The following is a 21,333-nucleotide window of genomic DNA, read 5'->3' on the forward strand; positions in this document are numbered from 1 at the left end:
TTTCAGTCTAACTTTCCAGGAGGAAGGTAATCTCTGATAAAATTTGGCATTGATGGAAAAGTCAAGGTTTTAATGGTAAATTTGATTTTATGATTGCCATTTAATCAAGAACTAGAACATGTATAGAAAGACATGTAAGCCACTTAAGAGTTGCTTAAAAGATGTTCCTTAGCCAAAGTGAAAGTACAATCATACTTTAAGCCTGGTTATAAGAACTTGCCATTTTTAGATGCAATGGGACTACTAAGTGACTCTTCTTCTGAGGCTAACTCCAGGTATGGGAAGCAAGAAAGGCGATCCGAGCCTCCATTACATGATGCCAGTATGCTCATGAGATGCTGGTATGAACTGCATAGGTGATCTCAAGGGAAGAGTGGGCGAGCAGCTGTTCAGCATGGGCTGAGGTGGGATTCTCCAGACTCAATTTCCCCACTGACACCTGGCAGACTTTAAGACTGACTGAATGCAAGTGAATCTACTACTGCCTGGAATTGACATGAAGTTGGGGAGATATTGTTTCCCTGCTATGTTCCTATTCTTGGTGGCAATTTCCTATAGTCAAAAGGTTTGTAAGCTTAATAACAGATCTATTTAATTATAGATTATGGGTAGAGGAATATCTGAGGCTGTCTAAAATTAAGCTATTAGGCATAGGACTTTGGACCAATAACATTAAGTTAGGGTCCTTTTATTCTTAGTAATACTGTGGAGACAATTAGATCAAGAGCTTGTGAAGTTAGCAACATAAATATTATCTGTGTCTCAGTTGGCTTATGTTTAAAAAAAATAATTTTTTTGTGGTCCATGTTGTAGATGCTTAAAAAAGATGTATCACCTGACCAAAAGTTTGAATTGCTTTATCTGTTATAAACTGTGTTAAAAATAAGTATAAAAAATGTATCATATCAATTTCCAACTATACCAGCAATGTAATAATGTACTGCTTTTGAGAAAATAAATAAATAAAGGAATTTAAAAGAAATTTTAAACCCATTTGAAAAAATAAAAAGAAAGAAGTTACCAAAACAAAACCAAACAAAACACCTTACTTCTCACATCTACTGATTCACACCTCTAACAAGGAAGAAAACTTGTCAATAATTTAAGAGAAGGCTTAAAATGTTAATGACCGTGAAAGAAAAGATAACATTAACATTCTCTTCCGATGGCTGATCCTTTCCCAGAGCATGCTGGAGAAGATGGGATTTACCTAGGGGTCAGTGACACTGGAAGGAAGTGGGGAACGCAGTCCCTTCACTTCTTCATCTAACTGGTCCAATGGGACATGATCAACAAACTCAATAGCACTGTGCTTTAAGCAGCTCAGTGATCTCTAATTCCCTCTCCAACACATCATAGGTTCTGAGCATTAACCTGGGTGGTTGGGTGGAGCTTCGTCTGCACACTCTTCTTCATACCGGGTACACTCACTGGCCACATCCTCATCTGAGCTGCCTTCCATCTCATCAGAGAGCAAAGAGACACTGCTTAGAGGGTGATGGGCTTCAGCGAGGCTGTGGCTGCTGGAGGGAGTCAGGGATCAAGCAAACTGTTGGGACTGCAAGACCTCAATCACCTTTTCCTCTTCTGCTAGATCTTTGTTGAGCCTAGAAGTCAGGAAAGGTCAGAGGATGAAGGTATAGTCATCTGCAAGTAACCACTGCCACAGCTGTCCCTGCTAGACAGCTCATAACAAGGAACCCAGAGACAGAAGGAAGGAAGGATTCCTTCAGAAGAGCCAAAAAACCCACCTCATTACACCTCTTCATGTTGGTTGTGGGGAGGGGAAGAGAATGAAGAGCAGAAACTCAGAACACCTGCCAATGAAGCAAGAGCAAGGAGTTAACAAGGCATTGGAGAGACGGATGTGTGTCAAAGAGCAGACCCAAAACCTTGCAATAGCTGTTGAGAAAAATTTGTTTTTTTCTTTGCCTGGACAAGTATAATGATGGCCCATTCTAAATCAAAATTTTTTCTAAGGCAAGGCAGTTTTTGAGTTATCCATCTCTCAAGAGATTCAACTCTACTGTTCAAACCTGTCCCCGAGAAAAGTAAGCATCCCCTAGTTGATCTTCCTATTCATTTTTCCCCTTTCCAATCTATTCCACACGTAGCTACCAAAGACATTTCCCTAAAGTGTAGATCTGCCATATGAAAACAAAATGGAGAAGCCTAAAAACACCTCATCTGGCCTCTGCTTTCCAACACCAATCAGCTCAGCACCAGCTAACCTGAAGCATTTTAGCTTCCACCTGAAAGAATCAGAGGCCACAGCACACAAAACCTCAAATTCTAGGCTTGATAGAGTCCCCTGTGCCCAAGATGCAGTGATCTACTTTAAAAGCCAGGCAAAGGGTGATTATCATGAGCAAAGCAGAAAAGAAAAGACCATAGAAACTTTCTATGGGGACAAGGACCAAAAGACAAATACCAAAGAGGTCAGCATTGAGACTGTGCTCCCATCTGAAACTTCAGAAGGAAATATGAACCTGTCTATAACGCAAACAGCCTTTTTGCAAGAGCCCTGGAAGGATTTTAAAGCCAAATTAGAGAAACAGAAGAAAAACTTACCAATGACTTTGAAAATATGAAAAAAGGAAATCACAGAAGAATTTAAAAAGACAACTGGACAAATGGAAAAGGAAGGAGAATAACTAACTGGACAAAATAATTGCTTCAAAGGAATAATTGGACAGGTGGAAAAGGAGATGTAAAAATTAACTGAAGAAAACCATTTGATAAAAATTATAATTGGGCAAGTGGAAGCTAATGACACTAAGAGGCATAGAGAATCAGTCAAACAGAATCTAAAGAATGAAAAGATACAAGAAAATGTAAAATATCTAATAGGAAAAACAACTGACCTGGAAAATAGATACAGCAGAGAAAAATCTATGGGTTATTCACCTAGCAGAAAGACATGACAAAAAAAAGAGTCTGGACAATATCATCCAAGAAATCATCAAAGAAAACTGCCCAGAAGTCCTAGACACAGAGGACAAAGTAGTCATCAAAAGAATCCACCATTCCCATCCTGAAAGTGACCCCAAACGAAAAACAACAAGGAATATCATTGCCAAATTCCAAAGTATCAAGGGAAGAAAAAAATACTCTAGACAGTCAGAAAGGAACAACTAAAATATCAAGGAACTATAGTCAGGATCACACAAGAGCTTGAAGGTACTACAATAAAAGATCAAAGGAATTGGACTATGATATTCTATGAAGTTAAGGAGCTGGGACTACAACCAAGGATTAATGACCCAGCTGACTTGGGCATAATATTTCAGGTAAGGAGATGGACATTCAGTGAAATAAGGGATTTCCAAACCTTCTTGATGAAAAGGCTAGAACTCAATAGAAAATTTGATCTTCAAAAGCAGGTCTCAAGAGAGGCCTAAAAAGGTAAATAGGCGAAAACTTGTTACTTAGTATGTGCAATCTGTTTACATCCCTATAAAGAAAGATGATACTTGTTAATCTTGAGAATCGTATATTTATTATGAAATATAAAAGAGATAAATTATAAATTAAATGATCTGATGATAACAAATGTGATTTAAGGGTGCAAAGGAATTCCAATGGGAGATATGAAAAGGAGGCAGAAAAAAATAAATTTCATCGCAGGAAGAAGCACAAAAATATATTACAGTAGAGGGAAAGAGGGGAGGGAGATAAGCATTGTTTGAGAGGTATTCTCATGTGATTGGATTCAAGGAGGGTACAAAAACTTCAGTTAAGTATAGAAATACAGCTAGCTGTATAGGCAGTAAAAGGCGAAGTTGGAAAGAAGGGAGGGAAGGCAAAAAGAGAGAGAAGAAGTAGTAAGGGGAAAGGGGATTAAAAGAGAGGGAGGCTAAAAGAAAGGAGGGAAGACTGATGGATGCAGTGGTCAAAAATTAAAACTGTATCATACAGGGGAAGGGAGAAGGAAGCACTAAAAGCATAAACAAGGGGAAAGAGGATCGAGGGAAAGACACATAAAGTAATCATAACTGTGAATGTGAATGGGATGATCTCTCCCATAAAATGGAAACAGATAGCAGAATGCATTAAAAACCATGATCCAACAATATATTGTTTACAAGAAATACATTTGAAAAGGGGACATACACACAGGGTAAAGGAAAAAGGGTGGAACAGAACATTTTGTGCTTCAGTTGATGTAAAAAACTGCAGGGGTAGCAATGCTAATCTCAGAATAAGCAAAAGCAGAAATAGATCTAAACAAAAGAGATAAGGAAGGTAAGTATATCCTCCTGAAAGGCAACATAGACAATGAAATAATTTCATTACTATACATATATGCTGCAAGTGGTATAGCATCCAAATTCCTAGAGGAGAAGTTAAGGGAGTTACAGGAAGAAATGAACAGCAAAAGTATACTAGTGGGGGACCTCAACCTCCCCCTCTCTGAACTTGGTAAATCTCACCTCAAAATAAACAAGAAAGAAGATAAAGAGGTGAATAAAACTCTGGATAAGGTAGATACGATAGATCTCTGGAGAACAGTGAATGGGGATAGAAAGAAATACGCCTTTTTCTCAGCAGTACATGGCACATATACAAAAAGGTACAAGGTACTAGGGAAGAGAAACCTCACAATCCAGTGCAGAAAGGCAGAGATAGTCAATGCATGCTTCTCAGATCATAATGCAATAAAAATTAGATGTAATCAAAGGCCATAGAAATATAAACCAAAAACTCATTGGAAACTAACCACTATAATCCTAGTGGGTTAAATTACAAATTATAGAAACAATCAATAACTTCATTCAAGAGAATGACAATAAGGAGACAACCTACAACAAAAGCCCAACAGCAAGAGATAGAAAAAGAAATCCTGTTTAAAACTACGTTGGACACTATAAAGTATCTGGGAGTCTACCTGGCAAAACAAATGGTGGGACTAGATGAACACAATTACAAAACACTTCACACACATAGAGTCTGATCTAAGTAAGTGCAAAAATATCAGTTGCTCATGGGTAGGCCGAGCTCATATAATATAAATGAGAAATCTACCTAAACTAATTTACTTATTCAGTGCCATACCAATCAAACTATCAGTAAGTATTTTCTCTTTGTTGTTGTAGATTTGCACATCTTGTAAGATATGTTGTATGTCTTATTTTTTACTGTTTTTGTTATTTTATTTGCTTTCAGGGTTCTACAGTCACTTCTCTCTGTCCTAGATTTTTCCCCCTCGCCCTCCTTTCTTCTCCCCTACCTCCCCAATCTCTCCCTAAAACGGCATACAATTTTATACAGCCTCTACACATACATTCCTATGAAATGCATTTTCACCTTAGTCATGTTGCATGGATTCAACCATTCCCCAATTGATGGGCATTCCCTTGATTTCCAGTTTTTGGCCACAACAAAGAGAGCTAGAAAAAATAATAACATCAAAATTCTTCTGGAAGAACAAAAGGTCCAGAATATCAAGAGAACTAATGAAAAGAAATGCTAGAGAATGTAACCTAGCCCTACCAGATCTCAAATTTTATTATAAAGCAGGAATCATCAAAACCACTTGGTAGTGGATAACAAACAGAGGGGTAGGCCAGTGGAATAAATTGAGGACTCAAGACACAGTAGTTAATGAATATAGCGATCTATTGTTTGACAAATCCAAGGACCCTGGCTTCTAGGATAAGAACACACTGTTTGACAACAATTGCTGAGAAAACTACATAACAGTGTAGCATAAACTGGACATAGACCAATGCCTGAAACCATACACAAGAATAACATCCAAATGGATACATGATCTAGGTATAAAGATTGATACTATAAACACATTACAGGAGCAAGGAATAGTGTATTTGTCAGATTTATGGAGAATGGAGAAATTTATGACCCAACAAGAGATAGATAACATTATGAAGTACAAAATGAATAATTTTGATTGTTAAATTGAAAAGTTTTTGTAAAAACAAATGCAATGCAAATATGATTAGGAGGAAAGCAGATAACTAGGAAAGAATTTTTGCAACTAATGTCTGTAATAAAGGTCTCATTTCTAAAATATATAGAGAACTGAGTCAAATGTACAAGAATACAAGGCATTCCCCAATTGGTAAATGGTCAAAGGATATGAAGAGGGAATTTTCATGGGGAGAAATTAAAACTGTGTTTAGTCACATGAAAAAATGCTCTATAATCACTATTGCTTAGAGAGATGAAATCAAAACAGTTCTCAGGTTACCACATCACACCCATCAGGCTGACTAACATGACAAAGCAGGAATATGATAAATATTGGAGAAGATGTGGGAGAGTTGGAACACTAATTCATTGTGGGTGGAGCTGTGAGCTGATCCAACCATTCTGGAGAGCAATTTGGAACTATGCCCAGAGGGCTAAAAATGTGCATGCCCTTTGACCCACCCAATGGCTTTTGGTGGTCTATCCCAAAGAGATCACAGAAATGGGAAGGGGTCCTACATATAGAAAAATATCTATAGCAGCTCTCTTTGTGGTGGTGAAAAACTGGAAATCAAGAAGATGCCCATTAATTGAGGAATGACTGAACAAGTAGTGGTATAAGAATATAATGGAATACTATTGCAGTATGAGAAAAGATGAATAGTAAGACTTCAGAAAAGCATGGACAGACTTCTATGAACGGATGCTGAGTAAAAAGAGCAGAACCAGGAGATCTTTGTACACAGCAACAACCACAGTGCACAAGGAATTTTTCTGGTAGACTTAGTTCTTCAATGCACTGTAAGGACTTAAATAATTCCCAATGATCTCTTAAGGCAAAATACCTTCCACATCCAGGGAAAGAACTATGGAAATCAATCCCAGAATCAAGCAAACCACTTTATTTTGTATTATGTTTTAGTTTCTTTTTAGGATTTCTCCCTTTCATTTTAGTTCATATACGCAACACGACTAAGGTGAAAATGTATTTCACAGGAATGTATGTATAGAATCTATATAAAGCTTTATGCCATCACAGGGAAGGAGTGGGGAGTTGTGGGGAAAGGGAGAAGGGATGGGAAAACTCTAAGATATGTGGAAGTGATTGTAGAACACTGAAAACAAATTAAATAATAAAAAATCACCAAATAAAATGAAAAAAATTTTTCAATGGACTCTTCAGGCAAAACACCTTCCACATCCAGAGAAATTACTACAGAATTTCATCACAGATAGAAAGAGATTGTTTTCTTGTGGGTTACGTTTCATTTTGTTCTGTTTTATGGTTGCCCACATTCATTTTAATTCTTCTATGCACCATGCATTTAATAGGAATGTACGCGTAGAACCTATAGAAGATTTACGATGTCTCAGGGAGGGAATGTAAAAAAATCTAAGATATATGGAAGTGATTGTCAAACACAGAAAAGAAATAACATAATTCAATTAAAAACAACTATAAGGTATCTCGAGCTCTTCAGAAAAGTTAAGCTATCTTACTAACATTTAAAGTACTGCCCAATTCATCAGTCTGACAACTTTTAACCCAGGACTTACGAAATAACGTTTGGTATTACTCTAGCTGGCTGGCCTACATTTGGACTGTAGCTTCAGACACTAGCAATTCCTCCTGGAGATCTTGGTAGCCTTGTTTACAGTGTTCTAGTTGGGAGAAGAGATGATGAGTTGACCCCTTCAGACTAGATTGCTCTAGTGACACGTTGCTACAGAGCAGCCCTTGGCTGTTCACCTAAGAGAGCCAGAAAGGGAGAATTAGTCAATAAAGAGACTCTGTAGAAGAATGGGGATTAGGCGTGGAAAATAGAAGAGACTGAGCAGATGCCTAACCACCATCTTCAAGGACTGGAATGGTATTTTGTAATGTGGAAAAGCAAAAACACATGGCACACTTAGGTTTAAGGTAAAGTAAAAGCTTCAAAATAAGTATATTTGTACAAAAATGGAGTAGGCTGCATAGGGTGGTAGTGTGCTCCCCAAAACTGGATTTCAAATACATACTGGATTGCTACTCATTATTGTAGCTAAGTAGTGCAGTAGATAGAGCACTGGGTCTGAAGTCAAAAAGACCTGAGTCTATTTCTTTTAGAGGTTTCAAATAGGTCTTTGGAGAAGGGGCTTCTCCCAGTTAATCCTCACGCCTTCATGCCTTTTGCTTCAAACAATATGTATGTTTAGAATTCTTTTCCTTAAGCCACTCCCTATTTTAGGTTTCATGTACTATCTCAATCTCTTCAGAATAAGATTTAAGAGATCCCACTCCAAATTTGTCATGAAGAAATTTATAGAAAATCTCTCTGTTACTCCTTAAAGGAAAAGGTTAGAAGTGTATGGGATCCAGGGAATGTTATAATTTGCCTGCTGTTTTTCTTTGTTGTAGTCATCTCAACCTTTTACTATGCAGAAATCAAGTTAGAAGAAATGGAAAACTGCTCATATGAAAGCTATTTGCCAATCCAGCTGGTATAGTACAGACCTGTCAGAGATCTCAGCCCCTCTGCATCTCCCTTTTCTTCAGTTGTATTCACTATGGCTAGCCGACCTCACCTCTACCCATGCCACCCCCAATTCCTACCCACCAAGCTTGACAAACATCAGCCATTCTTCCAAAAGAAAAAAGACAGGAGGGTCCTGGTGTTTCTTTAGGTCCCTCCCTCTCTTTTTCCTGTGGTAACCACACAGCCATGACAGCTTACTTTCCCTGGTCCTCCAGGTTGGAAATGAGTGGCATTTCTTCGGATATCAAGCTTACAGCAAAAAGGAAGTGATGGAAATGAATAGAGAAGAGCATGAGTGAGGTTAACAACATAGGAGAGGGGCACAGAGGTGACAAAGAAATGGGAAGAATACTGGCCCCACTATAATGATTCCAAGTGGTAGAAAGATCATGTTTTCCTTCAAAGTTACACTGCAGCTTTGGTGGCCACTTGATTACAGGTGTAAAGATTGGGGGATGAGGTGGTAGTGGGTCTCATGATTAACTGGTCAAGTTGGTCACTGCCAATTCTCTTACTTCAGGGTTTCTTCTTGCCTTCTTCAATACCTCGTGTGTTCTGGTTACTGGAACAATAAGAAGGCAAAAATCACAAGTCTGCTAATGACTCACTTGGCTTAGAATACAGAGGAGAGATGCTTTGTAAGCTTGCTCCTTTGGTTTACCTTGCTTGGTCAAGCCCATTTCTCTCATTCATGCTTTCCCTCCACCCAAATCCCTTGCCCCCTTATCCTATCACTGTTCTTGCCTGACTGACCCCAACCTCAGAGTATTCACATTGACCATTACATCCAATTCTATGACAGAATGGTGCTTTAGGAAGCCAGGAAACCATGCAGACTATGGGCCACATTGATTCTGTCTAATCTGAAATGGACCCTTGCTACTGCAAGGAAATCTTTTCATTCTTCCCCAATCAATTCTCCATTACAAGAGAGACTCTCCATAGAGACTATTTCATACTTCTCTACCTCAGCCTCTCACAGGAACGTTCCTGCTCACCTCACCTTTACCATTCACCATTACTCTCCACATCAACATCCCCCTGGACTTCTTTCTCTCATTTCCTCCTTCATTCAAGTCTTTGATGACACATGACCCTTCTCCTAAAGAAAGCAGACCTTTATCCCATCTACTCCATCCACTCCTATCTCCTAGCAATCGTTCCATTTTTCTAATTGGCAATCAATCCCCCTTGACCTTATTTACAAAAACTCCCCTAACATCTCTTTCAATATATCACTCTATGTTCTCTCCTCCTTTTCACAGCCAACTTCGAGAGGGAAAACCCCCACTATCTTTACACTGCTTCCACCTCCCTGCTCTCATTCCTCATCCTTTGAAACCTAGATTCTTATCTTATGTTTAGCTGAGAACACACTCTCCAAAGTTCACAATGGTCTCTTCACTGCTATATCCTACGATCTTTTTTCAATCCTCATCTATCTTGACCTTTTCCCAGCATTTGATATTTGTCTTTTCCTAGCTACTCTTTCCTCTTTGGGTTTTCAGGTGTTTTTTTTTTCTTTTTGGAGATAACGATCTCTCATTTCTCCTTATTTGACTTTTTGTTAGTCTCTTTTGATGAATCTTCAGCTATGTTCCATCCCCTAATCATGGATAAACTGACAAGATCAGTCCTGGATCCTCTCCTCTTCCCTCTCTTTACTCTCTAGGGTGAATGCACTAACTCCTACAAGTTCAATTTCCATCTCTATCTATATAATCCTAATATATACAGTTCTTGAGTTGCAGCACCAACTACTTTTTAGACACTTTAGTTTGGATAAACCATAGGCATCTCAAACTCAACTTGTCCAAAAGAGAACTCATTATGTTTCTATAACAGCCCACCCCTCTCTGACTCAATTCCCTTTTTCTGTTGAGGATACTAGACCACATCTTTCCAGTCATCCAGGTTCACAATCTCAGTGCCAATCTTGTCTCTTTCATTACCCTCATTCCCTATCACTAATATCAAGTCTACCTCTTCTCTACATTTATGTGACCACCCTGTTAGCTTCAAACTTCATTACCTCTTTACAGGACAATTATAATAGCCTCCTTTTTGGTTCTTCCTACCTCCGGTTTCTTCCTTTTTCAATTTATATCAACACACAGCTCCCAAAGTGATATTCCTAAAGCACAGGTCTATGTCCCTGACCTGCTCAAGAAGCTCCCATCACTCCGTATTGCTTATACAATAGAATCAAAATTCTCCTAGCACTTGAAGTTCTTCTCCACCTGACCCAAACCTATACTTTCCAGTCCTAGTACACATTTTTGCTCTTCACACACTATTATGAGTCAACCAGACAATTCTGCTGGTGTCATCCATTTTGTCTTTGTGTGTGTGTGTGTGTGTGTGCCTTTGTATAGTTTTCCTTATACTTGGACTCCTCTTCACCTACATCTCTTAGAATCCACATCTTACTTCAGACCTCAGCTCAAGCACCACTTCCTCTGTGGTGCTCATCCTGACCTTCCTCCCCCAGCTGCTAGTACCCTCCCCTCCAATGGTCATCTATTTACTTTTTATATATTATGTATCTATTCTATGGACACATTATGTTTTCTGTGATTGAATCTAAGCTCCCTGATGGCAGGAACATTTATTTCTCCCTTTGTATCCCCAGTATTTAGCATATTGTATGACATATAGTAAATGCATATTGCTTAATAAAACATAATGTATAGAAGGCATGGGGACATCATGGACACATTCATGTGATGGAACCTTTTTGGTCTCCTTGCTCACTGGACATCTATCAGAAGGACAGGGACATGTAGAAACAGCTTCTTTTTTCCACCTTACTTCCCCAACCTGCTCTGATCTCTTGCAGTGCCTGCTGGAAACATCTATATTGGTGGAAAATGAACTGCTCCAAGTTCTCCTTCTCCAGTCTTTAGGCTTTCCTTACTGTTCTTGAGGAGATTCTCTTGATGGAATAATTCTTTTTCAAAGTGACAATTTCTCCTTCTATTGACTCCTGCTAAATAAAAGATCAGGTTCTTGGTTAGAATGCCTAATAAAGCCCAAAGCAAGATTCCATACCCTTCTCAGCTGTAATTCCGGGATGACCTCTCTCCATTCTGCTAACCCAAGAAAGTCTGGTCCTGCACATAGGACTGGGATGGGATTTTAAAACACCTATAGCAGGCATACAGATAAACTGGGAGCCTGAATGAAATAGGAAATGTCAGAATTTTAATTAAGAAAAACTGCCTATTATCTTTTTCTTCTTTACAATTACCAGGATTTTTTGGCATCATTTGCACAGTTACTGTGAAATTATATGAAGGTGAGGCATCCATTAAATGTGTGGTAATTTATTCAGCAATGGAACAATGAATGGACTGGGGAAAATTTGCTGTTTAGGCTGATATCAATTGGTCACATACCTTAAAAACAGCAGTCATTGAGCATGATGCAACTATTTGTAGCTGGATCTAGGACATTAATCCAATATCTAACCCCTACTAGGAGGAGAAAGAGGTACTGGACTCAATCTAGAGATTTTCTACCTCAGGGACCCTTAAACTTTTGGGGGGCATGAACCCTCTGGCAATCTAGTGAAGCTGATGAACCCCTTTCTCAGATTATATGTCACCTACATTCCTAATTAAAAGGCATGATAAATTTCAGACAGAAGTTAGTGGAAATAAAGGAGTAAATTATACTTCCATCCATTTCATGAATGCCTTGAAATATGTCCACTAACTCTGTTCTCACCTGAAAGCCAGGCTTGAGCTCAGAGACAAATCCTTGGAATGACAATTTCTCAGACCTTCCCTACCTCCTCCCCCAGAATCCTAAGATTCTAAAGCCATCCCAGGCTTTTGGTGTCTGTGCCTGGAAAGCCTTATGACTTAATGGGACCAGTTTGTGATTATGTCAGACTGCTTGTGTAGTACTGATGGCTATAATAGAAGAATTTAATCGAAGCCAAGTGGTGTAGCAGAGATGATGTCAGATCTGTAGTCAGGCAGACCTGAGTTCAGATAACTTACTAGCTGTGCTTAGTCAAGTCAATTAAACTGTCTGCCTCAGTTTTGTCTTCTGCTAAAGGCAGGGATAATAGCATTTACCTCCCAGGGCTATTGTGAGGATCAAATGATGTAATATTTGCAAGTGCTGTAGAGAAATGATGGCTATTGTTATCTTTAAAGGAGAAAGATGAATGGCCAATATTTGGCCTTTTTCACTCTAGAAATCTCCAATGGAAAAAAATAGTAGCACATTTGTAATACTTCCAGGGGGTGTGTCCTTTCAATATTTCTCAAATCCTTCCTGTTTCTCTGGTTGAGTAGCTCATCCCAGGGGAAGAGGAAATCCATATGGAGTTACATATGGGGAACACAAGCCAGAAAGCCCTGTCTTGCATTAATTCTTCACATTCATACCCCCTCTCTCCAAAGTCTACCTCCTGGAAGTTCCCTTTCCCTGTTACTCAATCCCAGCTTTTCTTGTGGGAACACTTCAATCTGTCCTAAAACATGAGCTACACATCCCTCCCACCTCTTACCATGTTCTTCTGGTGTGTAGGGCTATTGGTACTGGGCAGGGCTTCTCTCCAGATCATGATGAGGAGACAGTCAGACTCTTTCCAGATCTGGTGCAGGGTTTTGGTGTTACCTCAGAGTTGGTAGCTGCTTCCAGAGGTCAGAACCTAGCAAAAGAGAGAAAGTAAACATGCTTCTAAGGTCTCAATATGTTCTCCATGGGAGGGTTGTGGCTGAGAAAAAAGAATCTTGGACCCCTAAATCCTTTTCTGATTGGATAATCCAGAATATGCAACCTTGAGTAATGACTTCCTTTATGGGAGAGTGTTGAACTGCTTCTAGCTCTCTAACACTGACAGAGATTTCAGGGGGCAGAGTGCTGAGACTGGAGTCAGGAAGACCCAAATTCAAATCCAGCCTCAAGGCACTTACTAGCTATGCTACCCTGGGCTAGTCAACCTCTGTTTGCCTAAGTTTCCTCATCTGTAAAACAAGAGCAATCTATCACCTATCTGATTGTTTTGTCGTATAGATCAAAGGAGATGTTTGTAAAAATAAATTGTAAAAGTGTCTAACGGTACGTGGCATATCTTAAGCGCTATATAAACACTTACTTTCTTCTGTTCTTGTCTAGTTATGTCTCCTTCATCTGTCCTTGTATCTCCTCTCCCCTCCTACTTCCATATTGTAACTTGTCATTGGGGCTCAGTTGCCTCAGGACATAATCACCCCTCTGGTCAGTGAGGATGAGTTATGTGCATTTCAGGGTTTACAGGGACTACAAATTTAGGAACCCTGAGTTTTATTCTTGGCTTGTCATCACCTACTTCATTGACAACTTGGATTTAATCATAAAATTGAATCTCTTTGTCATTCTAGGTCTGTAAGATAGATATTAGGCAAGTATTCCCCACCTCAAGCCCTCATACCACAGTCAATGATTGCTAAATAACATTTTTAATGACAAAAATGTTTCCCTCCTTCCTTTCTTCCATTCTCCTTTCCTGTCTTCCTCCATCTCCCCTTTTCCTTCCTTCCTTTTTCCTCCCTTCCCCTCCCTTCCTCCTTTCTTTCATGCATCCTCATTGTTATTTCGTGAGTTATGTTAATCCTCTACAAAATATCTACCTCTGACCTCTATGGTCAATTCACTTCAAGGCATGAGGCAAACTACCTCAGTTTCCTCCTTTGAAAAAGGGGGTGACAATAGCACTCATAATAGACTCATACCATAGACCCCACTTGCCATTGTAGTAGTTCCCAGCCCAGGATTATTTCCTGCTAAACTTCCCCATCAACTACTTCTAATTAATGTTGACTCTTTCACAGGAAGACTCCACATCTCTCTTTGTTTCTCTGTCTCTCTTGTTTTTATTAACGACCTTTGTCTTTTACAACATGTTGACTTCTGGATGCCATCATACTCACCAGTATCCTTGTGAACCCTCAGCCTTTGAAGTGAGAAAGAAAGGGATTTAAACAGAAACACCTGTACTGCAACTGTCCCTGAAAGAGTATGCAACATTCCACAATCATAATCCCCTACCTCTTCAACTTTATTTTCCCCAGAGACAATACTGTTCATCATAACGACAGTATTTGAGGTTTCATTTTAATTTTTAAGTTTGCATTTACTATAGTCTTTGTGTTGGTTTCCTGTTTCTATTTACTTTTCTCTGCATCAGTTCAAACAGTTCTTTCCATTTTTCTCTGAAAATCTTATGGTCATCCTTTTTGTAGTTAAGAAATACTCAATTGTCTTCATATGTCAGGTAAACTATTCTCAATCAATGGACACCTTCCAGATCTTTGGTAAGATAAAAATTGCTATGACAAACAGAACAATAGTGTATTTGGCGCTTTAGTCTCCTTGGGGTTACATGTCCATAGGTGGGAATTTGGGCATAAAAGGGGATAAGCAGGTTAGCCACTTTTCCCACATAGTGTCAAATTGATTTTCATAATGATTGGTCCAATATGAACAATGTATTTTTGTGTCTGTCTTCCTATATCCCTTCTAATGCTATCTCCACTTGTCAAAATTTATAATTTGATAGATGTATGGTGAAACCTTAGATTTGTTTTAATGTGTATTTCTCTTATTTTTAGTCATTTGATAGTTATTATTAGTTTTAAGTTCTTCTTTTGAAAGCTGATTATACCTTTTCACAGTTTCTTTTATGAACCTTTGCTCATAAATGCCTGTTATTTCTTTATATGTCAGACTTTTCTCTGAGATATGTGCTGCAGAGATTCAAACCCCCCCCCCAATAACAGTTTTTTTTTTTATCCTAACTGCATTGGCTTTATTTGTGCAAAATCTTTTTAAATTTTACGTATTCAAAAAGGCCTGTTTTCTCTTTTATGATCACTGCACTCCGTTGTTTAAGAGTCCCCTTCCTCGACAAAGTTGTGAAAGCTATTTCCATTTTCCTCCAATTTTTCAATGATATGATCTTTTATATTTAAGTTAGATATCAGTTTGTAACTTACTGTAGTATGTGGTATAAGATGCTAGTCTAAACCTAAACTGAACTGCTTTTCCAGTTTTCATGGTAGTTCTTTTCAATTATGGAATCCTTGCCTCTAAAATTTGTGTTCCTGGAGTTATTGAACATGGTACTTTCAAGTTTATTTCAGATTCTTGCTTATCATAATCAGTTCTACTGGGCTACTTTTCCATTTTTTAACCAGCACCAAATAGTTTTGATGATTATTTCACTGGAAGTACCACTCCACTTATGTACCTAATTGTACGCTGCACAATCACAATTCCCCACGCCTTCAACTCAATTTTCCTCAGAGACAATAATGTTCTTCATAACTACAGTGTTTGTGGTTTCATTTTCATTTTTAAGTTCGTGTTACTTTAGTCTTTGTGTTGGTTTCCTGGTTCTATTTAATTCTCTCTGCATCCATTCAAACAGATCTTTCTATGTTTCCCTGAATATTTTATGGTCATCCTTTGTATAGTTAAAAAATATTCCATTGTCTTCATATGTCAAATGAACTATTCTCAATTAATAGTCATTCATTCTAGGTCTTTGATAAGATAAAAAGTGCTATGACAAATAGAACAATAGTGTATTTGGCATTTTAATCTCCTTGGGGTTGCATGCCAGAAGTGGGAGTTTGGGAATAAAAAGGGATAAGCAGTTTAGCCACTTTTCTCACATCAAGCCAAATTATGCTCACTTCATCCCCTTGTTCAAGAATCTTCTCTGTAGACATAGTTATGAAAGCTCTTTCCATTTTCCTCCAATTTTTTAATGATATGATAATCTTTTCTATTTAAGCTAGGAATCAGTTTGTAAGTTACTGTCCTATGTGGTATAAGATGCTAATCTAAACCTAATTTTTACTGAAAAGTGCTTTTCCAGTTTTCATAATGGTTCTTTTCAATTATGGAGTTCTCGCCTCTAAAATTTGTGTTCCTGGGGTTGCTAAAAATGGAACTGTTAAGTTTGTTTCAGATTTTTGCTTATCAATCATTTCTACTGGGTTACTTTTCCATTTTTTAACCAGCACCAAATGGTTTTGATGATTATTTCAAGAAATCTGGAAGTACTCCTCCCCTTATATACCTAATTTTTCCTACTATTTCTCTTGAGATTCTGAATGTGTCTCTGAATGTGAATTTTATTTTCTCTAGTTCTGTAAAAAGAACACCTTGGTAGATTGATTGCCATGGTACTAAGTCTGTAATTGAATTTAAATAGTACCATATTTTTTATTAGGTTGATGGAGCTTAAATATGGAGCAATGAATCTCTCTCCAATTCTTTAAATTTTTCTTTATTTTTATGAAGAGTGTTTATAATTGTATGTAAAGATATAAATAGGTATACATGTATAAATGTGTACGTGTCTCAGTAGATTGACTTCAACATATGTTATTCATTTTGTAATTATTTTGAGTAAGATTTCTCTATCAATTCTTTCTGTTATTTCTTTTTGTTCTACATATTTCTAGGCTACATAGACTAGGTTTGTTCTACAAATGTTGAAGAGGAGTGGATTTTGGATTTTGCTATTTTACTGAAGCAAGTGACCACCTCAGTCAATTTGCTGATTTACCCAAGTCTTTACATTAGTTACCATTTACTCCATAAATAAGAATACTTGCATCTCTTCTTGATAGATATTTATCCCTTTATTTCTAATGGCTTATTGCTAATCATTAGAACTTATAAAACTGTCTCAAATGCTGAAGACTGTGCTTTTATCCCTGCCTTTATTAGGGAAGTTAGTGTTTCTCCACTGCAACAATGTGAGCTTTGGATATTAGATATATACATGGATCATATTGTGAAAGGAGCTTTACTATGTTTTTTAAGATTTTTAGCACAAGCAAGTGCTTTATTTTTTTCAAAGGCTTTTTCTGTACCTGTTGATAGAATCGTGTGCTTTCTGTTTTCAATGTGATTATGTTAACTGGTTTCCTAATGTTAAACCAACCTTGCATTTCTATTGGAAACATAACTTGTTCATAGGAAATAACTTTTTTGAATATTTTGCTGTAGTCTTTTTGATAGATTGTTATTTAGATTTTTTTCACCAATATTCTTTATTTATATTGATCCATTTTCTTTCTTGCTGTTTTACCCTAGTATAACTTTGGTTACAACAACTTCTAGGTATAAGGAAAAGATTTCTTCTTTTATTCAGTGCCATGAATTTTTATGTTGCTTGTTGATAATACTTGATCATTTTTATGGCCTTTTAAAATATTCTTACCCATTATTCCTTCTGCCTTGATGAATCCCATTATTAGAACATTTTTATTCTTGGGAGCTCAGTTTATACACAGATTTTTTCAGGTACACTTTGGCCTTTTGTTTTTTTACTATTATTCGTAATCACTTATTTTATGCTTCCTTCCTTCCTGCTTGACCCCTTCCACTCTTGCACAGCAGTGACAGCCCCCATTTTCTCCAACACAAAACCCCAAGGCTGTATTGGGTGTTATAAGGGACAGTTAAATTTATGCAAATTCTATAGCAAAAGGATAGGTGGTCATCTAGTTTTCTTTCCCACAGTCATGAAACCCCTTCTTCTCTAAGTGGCTCCATGGTACATTTTCTCTTGCAGCTCCTGTTCATAGTTGTGACCTACTTTTCATCAAGTATCCTACCTCTTATGGTCCTGAGTGGGTTCCAATGTGGTCCATACAATGAAGGGAGAGGGTTGTCATCCTAGGCAGGGCTAGAAACTCAAGGCCAACACCTACAACTTAACTAGTATAAATTGCTACATTTTTACAAAAATTCCCAATCTTACACATACTTTGATGGATTTTATCATTATGGCTATTAGACATTTATCAAATTTTCCAAAGCACTGAACAAATATAGACAAAGTAAAATATGGATTACATATATTGTCATTTAATTGTGATATATGAAATGATTATATTCATTTATTTCCTAATGTTAAACCACCCTTTCATTTCTAGTGGAAATACAATTTGTTCACAGTGAATAAGCTTTCTCAATATTTTGCTGCAGTCTTTTTGTTAGACTTCTGTTTACATTTCTTTCATCAATATTCACTAGTTATATTGGAGCAGCTAGGTTGCATAATGGATAGGGTGCAGTTCATGGGGTCAGAAAGACTCATTTTTTAAGTTCAAATCCAACTTCAGACACTTACTAGCTCTGTGACCCAGGGGAAAGTCACCTAATCCTGTTTTCCTCTGTTTTCTCATCTGTAAAATGAGCTGGAGATGGAAACCACTCTAGCATCTTTGCCATGAAAACCCAGATAGGGTCACAAAGAGTCACAGACAACTGAAAATGATTCAAGAGTGATGGAATCCTAATAAAGCTGCCCCAGCCCCAATATACTAATTTCTCCATAGCCCCCCTGAACAAAGGCCTAATTTCTTCATATATGCTTCACTGATCACTAGGATAACAGGTATGTCCATGAACTCTTATTTCCCACAGAAACAGCAGGTGTCTCCATGCACTCAACCACAACCACAGCCATGTCTCCAACTGGACCACAAGACTCAGCCAATCAGAAAGTAGCAACATCAGAAGGCCAGAGCAGGATGTGGACCCCAAAACAATAGAGGAGAATTTCCTTAAGTAAGCACCTGCACAGTAAGCTGTCCTTCAGGTTAACTTATGACATAGAGAGCCTTCTTCTAATATCATTACCATACATACATAACCGCCATATGTTTTTCCCACATGCAATGTGGATAATATGGAATTACACTGTGGTTAGGACTCCTCCCCTATTACCTAATCCCTTAACAACACTCTACTGCCTTTGTAATATTCATAATTTCTGTTATACAATTATATCTTTGCCCTATAAAAATCTATCTTCTCTGAAGTTTTTCTTTTCTCTTGGAATTTAGCCTGCTTCATGAGAGGCATCAATCTCAATAAATGACTATTCTTGGATTAGAATTGGTCTGACTCTGAATTCTTTGAGATCATTCCACCACAACACATCATGAAACAACACAGTATGGCCTGAACAAAGAAGATAATGCAAAAATCTACTCATTCATTCCCAGACGATTCTATCCATTTAGAGTTATAAAGTGTCAGATATCTTGGACTGGATATCCCTGTTGTCAAAAGAGAACTACCTGCCCACTTCTATATGATTCTTATCTGTGCCCAATTTTCCCATCATATTTAGATATCAGATGTTCCAAGCCAAGAATCTCAGTATAAAATCTATTCAAAGCAGCACGAGTAGTTAATTCAGCCCATTAAAAATCTCTCTCATCACTGAAATGATTTTGTAAAAGCTGGTCTTATCATTGAAACTTCCACTGCTCCATGAAATGTGAAGATCTCCTGATTAATCTCTCTGATTCTTGACTCTGTAGGATTAGAATGAACTTACCCATAACCTGCAAGGATGCCAAGGAATCCATATCACCTTAATGTTTGTACTCTGACATTTGTGGCTTTTACACAGTCCAGAGTGCCTCAGCCCTGCTCTTTGGGATGATTCCTGATTTGGGAACTTAAGACAGTGAAAGAAGCAAGGTGAAAAAGATGAGTCTTAGACTGTTGAAACAATACAGCTTGTATCCTCCAAACAGGAGCTAGCAAAGAAATGGTCTGATACTGAGACAGCTGAACCAAGGAATAACTATGAGAAGACAGAGGGATCAGCATGTAGCAAGATGCCTGGAGAAAAAGAAGAAATGTTGGGGAATGAGAGAGGAGGACCACCCAGATGTGAGAAGAAAGGGAAGAGAAAAGAATGAGTGATCTGATTACCTCAGTGTCTTGTAGGGCAGGTGAGTTTAGAATACCCCTCAGGAGAGAAAGCATTTTATGAGCCAGGTCCTTTCCTTCTGAGATCTGTAGCTTCAGGGCACTGAAGACTTCCATATGGCCAATCATGTGATGCCCATGGTTGTCAAATGAATCGTCGGGAGCATCCCCCTTCAGCATGGAATGGGTCTCCTTTCCAGGGGACACATCAAAACCCAACTCTGAAAAACACAATAAAGCTCAAGTTGAAGATCATCCCTGTGTAATCACTTGATGATTTAATTTAAGAGACCAAAAGACTAAGAGGGAAAGGGAATGGCATCTGGAAAGATAATCTCTGGGAAATGTCCAGGCCTGGGGGAAGTGAGTTGAAGCAATTTATTCCAGTCTTGGTGACATCTTCTTTTTCCATTCCATATAGTGATATCAGATAGTCAGATATATTAACAATTGGAGAATAAAAGCAATGAAAGAAAAATAATTGTAATAAACATTCTGGGGACAGAAAAAGGAAACTTAATTAGTTTATGTTTTCATACAGTAGAGGACCATGTTGAATGCTTATTAGAAAGCTAATATTGGAATCCAGAAGACCTAGTGAAATCCTGCTTCTGATACATAATAGGGATGTAATCCTAGACAAGTAATGTAATCTCTTCATGCCTGAAACAACTCTCCAGGAATTACAGACAAATTGTTGATCTGCACTGATGAAGGAAGTTTCTACACTAACAGATTTAGTGGTTCAGCCTGGAAAAAAATTAGAAAAATGTGCAGGGGTAGAGGACTTCTGTTAGTACTGAAGAGCAGGCACAGAAAGGAAACAAAACTGTAATGGTGGAAAATCCTTACCAGGGTTACCAATGACAGACATCAAAGCATAAGAATAAACCACAGTAGAAGGAATCTGCACACAGATAATCAGTGTCAGACTACATCCATATCATTCCTACCAGTTATCACAATTCTCTTCAGCTGTCATATTTATGCCTTTTGTCCTTCTGGAAGGGTGAGGACCCTAGGTCAAGAGGACTGGATGTGGCTGTTGTGTATCCTGAGGATGGAACATTCATACCAATATTCAGAACCAGAGGAGAGGAGAGTGAATCTGCACCAGAAAGGCAACCATAGTCTTCAG

General features: G+C 38.0%; 1 protein-coding gene across 16 annotated transcripts in view; it reads right to left on the minus strand.

Moving 5' to 3' along the window:
- Nucleotides 1-21,333, minus strand: part of LOC140527550 (myomegalin-like) — an 80,919-nt gene that overhangs the window by 33,008 nt on the left and 26,578 nt on the right. For 8 of the 16 annotated variants that reach the window (XR_011974839.1, XR_011974835.1, XR_011974831.1 and 5 more), the window contains 4 exons: nucleotides 12,970-20,416; nucleotides 11,268-11,436; nucleotides 8,963-9,009; nucleotides 1,375-7,681 (listed from right to left, as the gene is read on the minus strand). Coding sequence is in view for 3 of the 16 variants with exons in the window: in XM_072644569.1 (XP_072500670.1) it covers nucleotides 1,375-1,462 (88 nt within the window). In the remaining 13 variants the exon portion in view is untranslated. Of the gene's footprint in view, nucleotides 1-1,374; nucleotides 7,682-8,962; nucleotides 9,010-11,180; nucleotides 11,437-12,969; nucleotides 20,417-21,333 lie in introns of all 16 variants that reach the window. The other 8 variants (XR_011974836.1, XR_011974830.1, XR_011974832.1 and 5 more) reach the window with 8 other exon arrangements.

This window comes from Notamacropus eugenii, chromosome 2 (assembly GCF_028372415.1).
Source record: "Notamacropus eugenii isolate mMacEug1 chromosome 2, mMacEug1.pri_v2, whole genome shotgun sequence".
NCBI lineage: Eukaryota > Metazoa > Chordata > Mammalia > Diprotodontia > Macropodidae > Notamacropus > Notamacropus eugenii.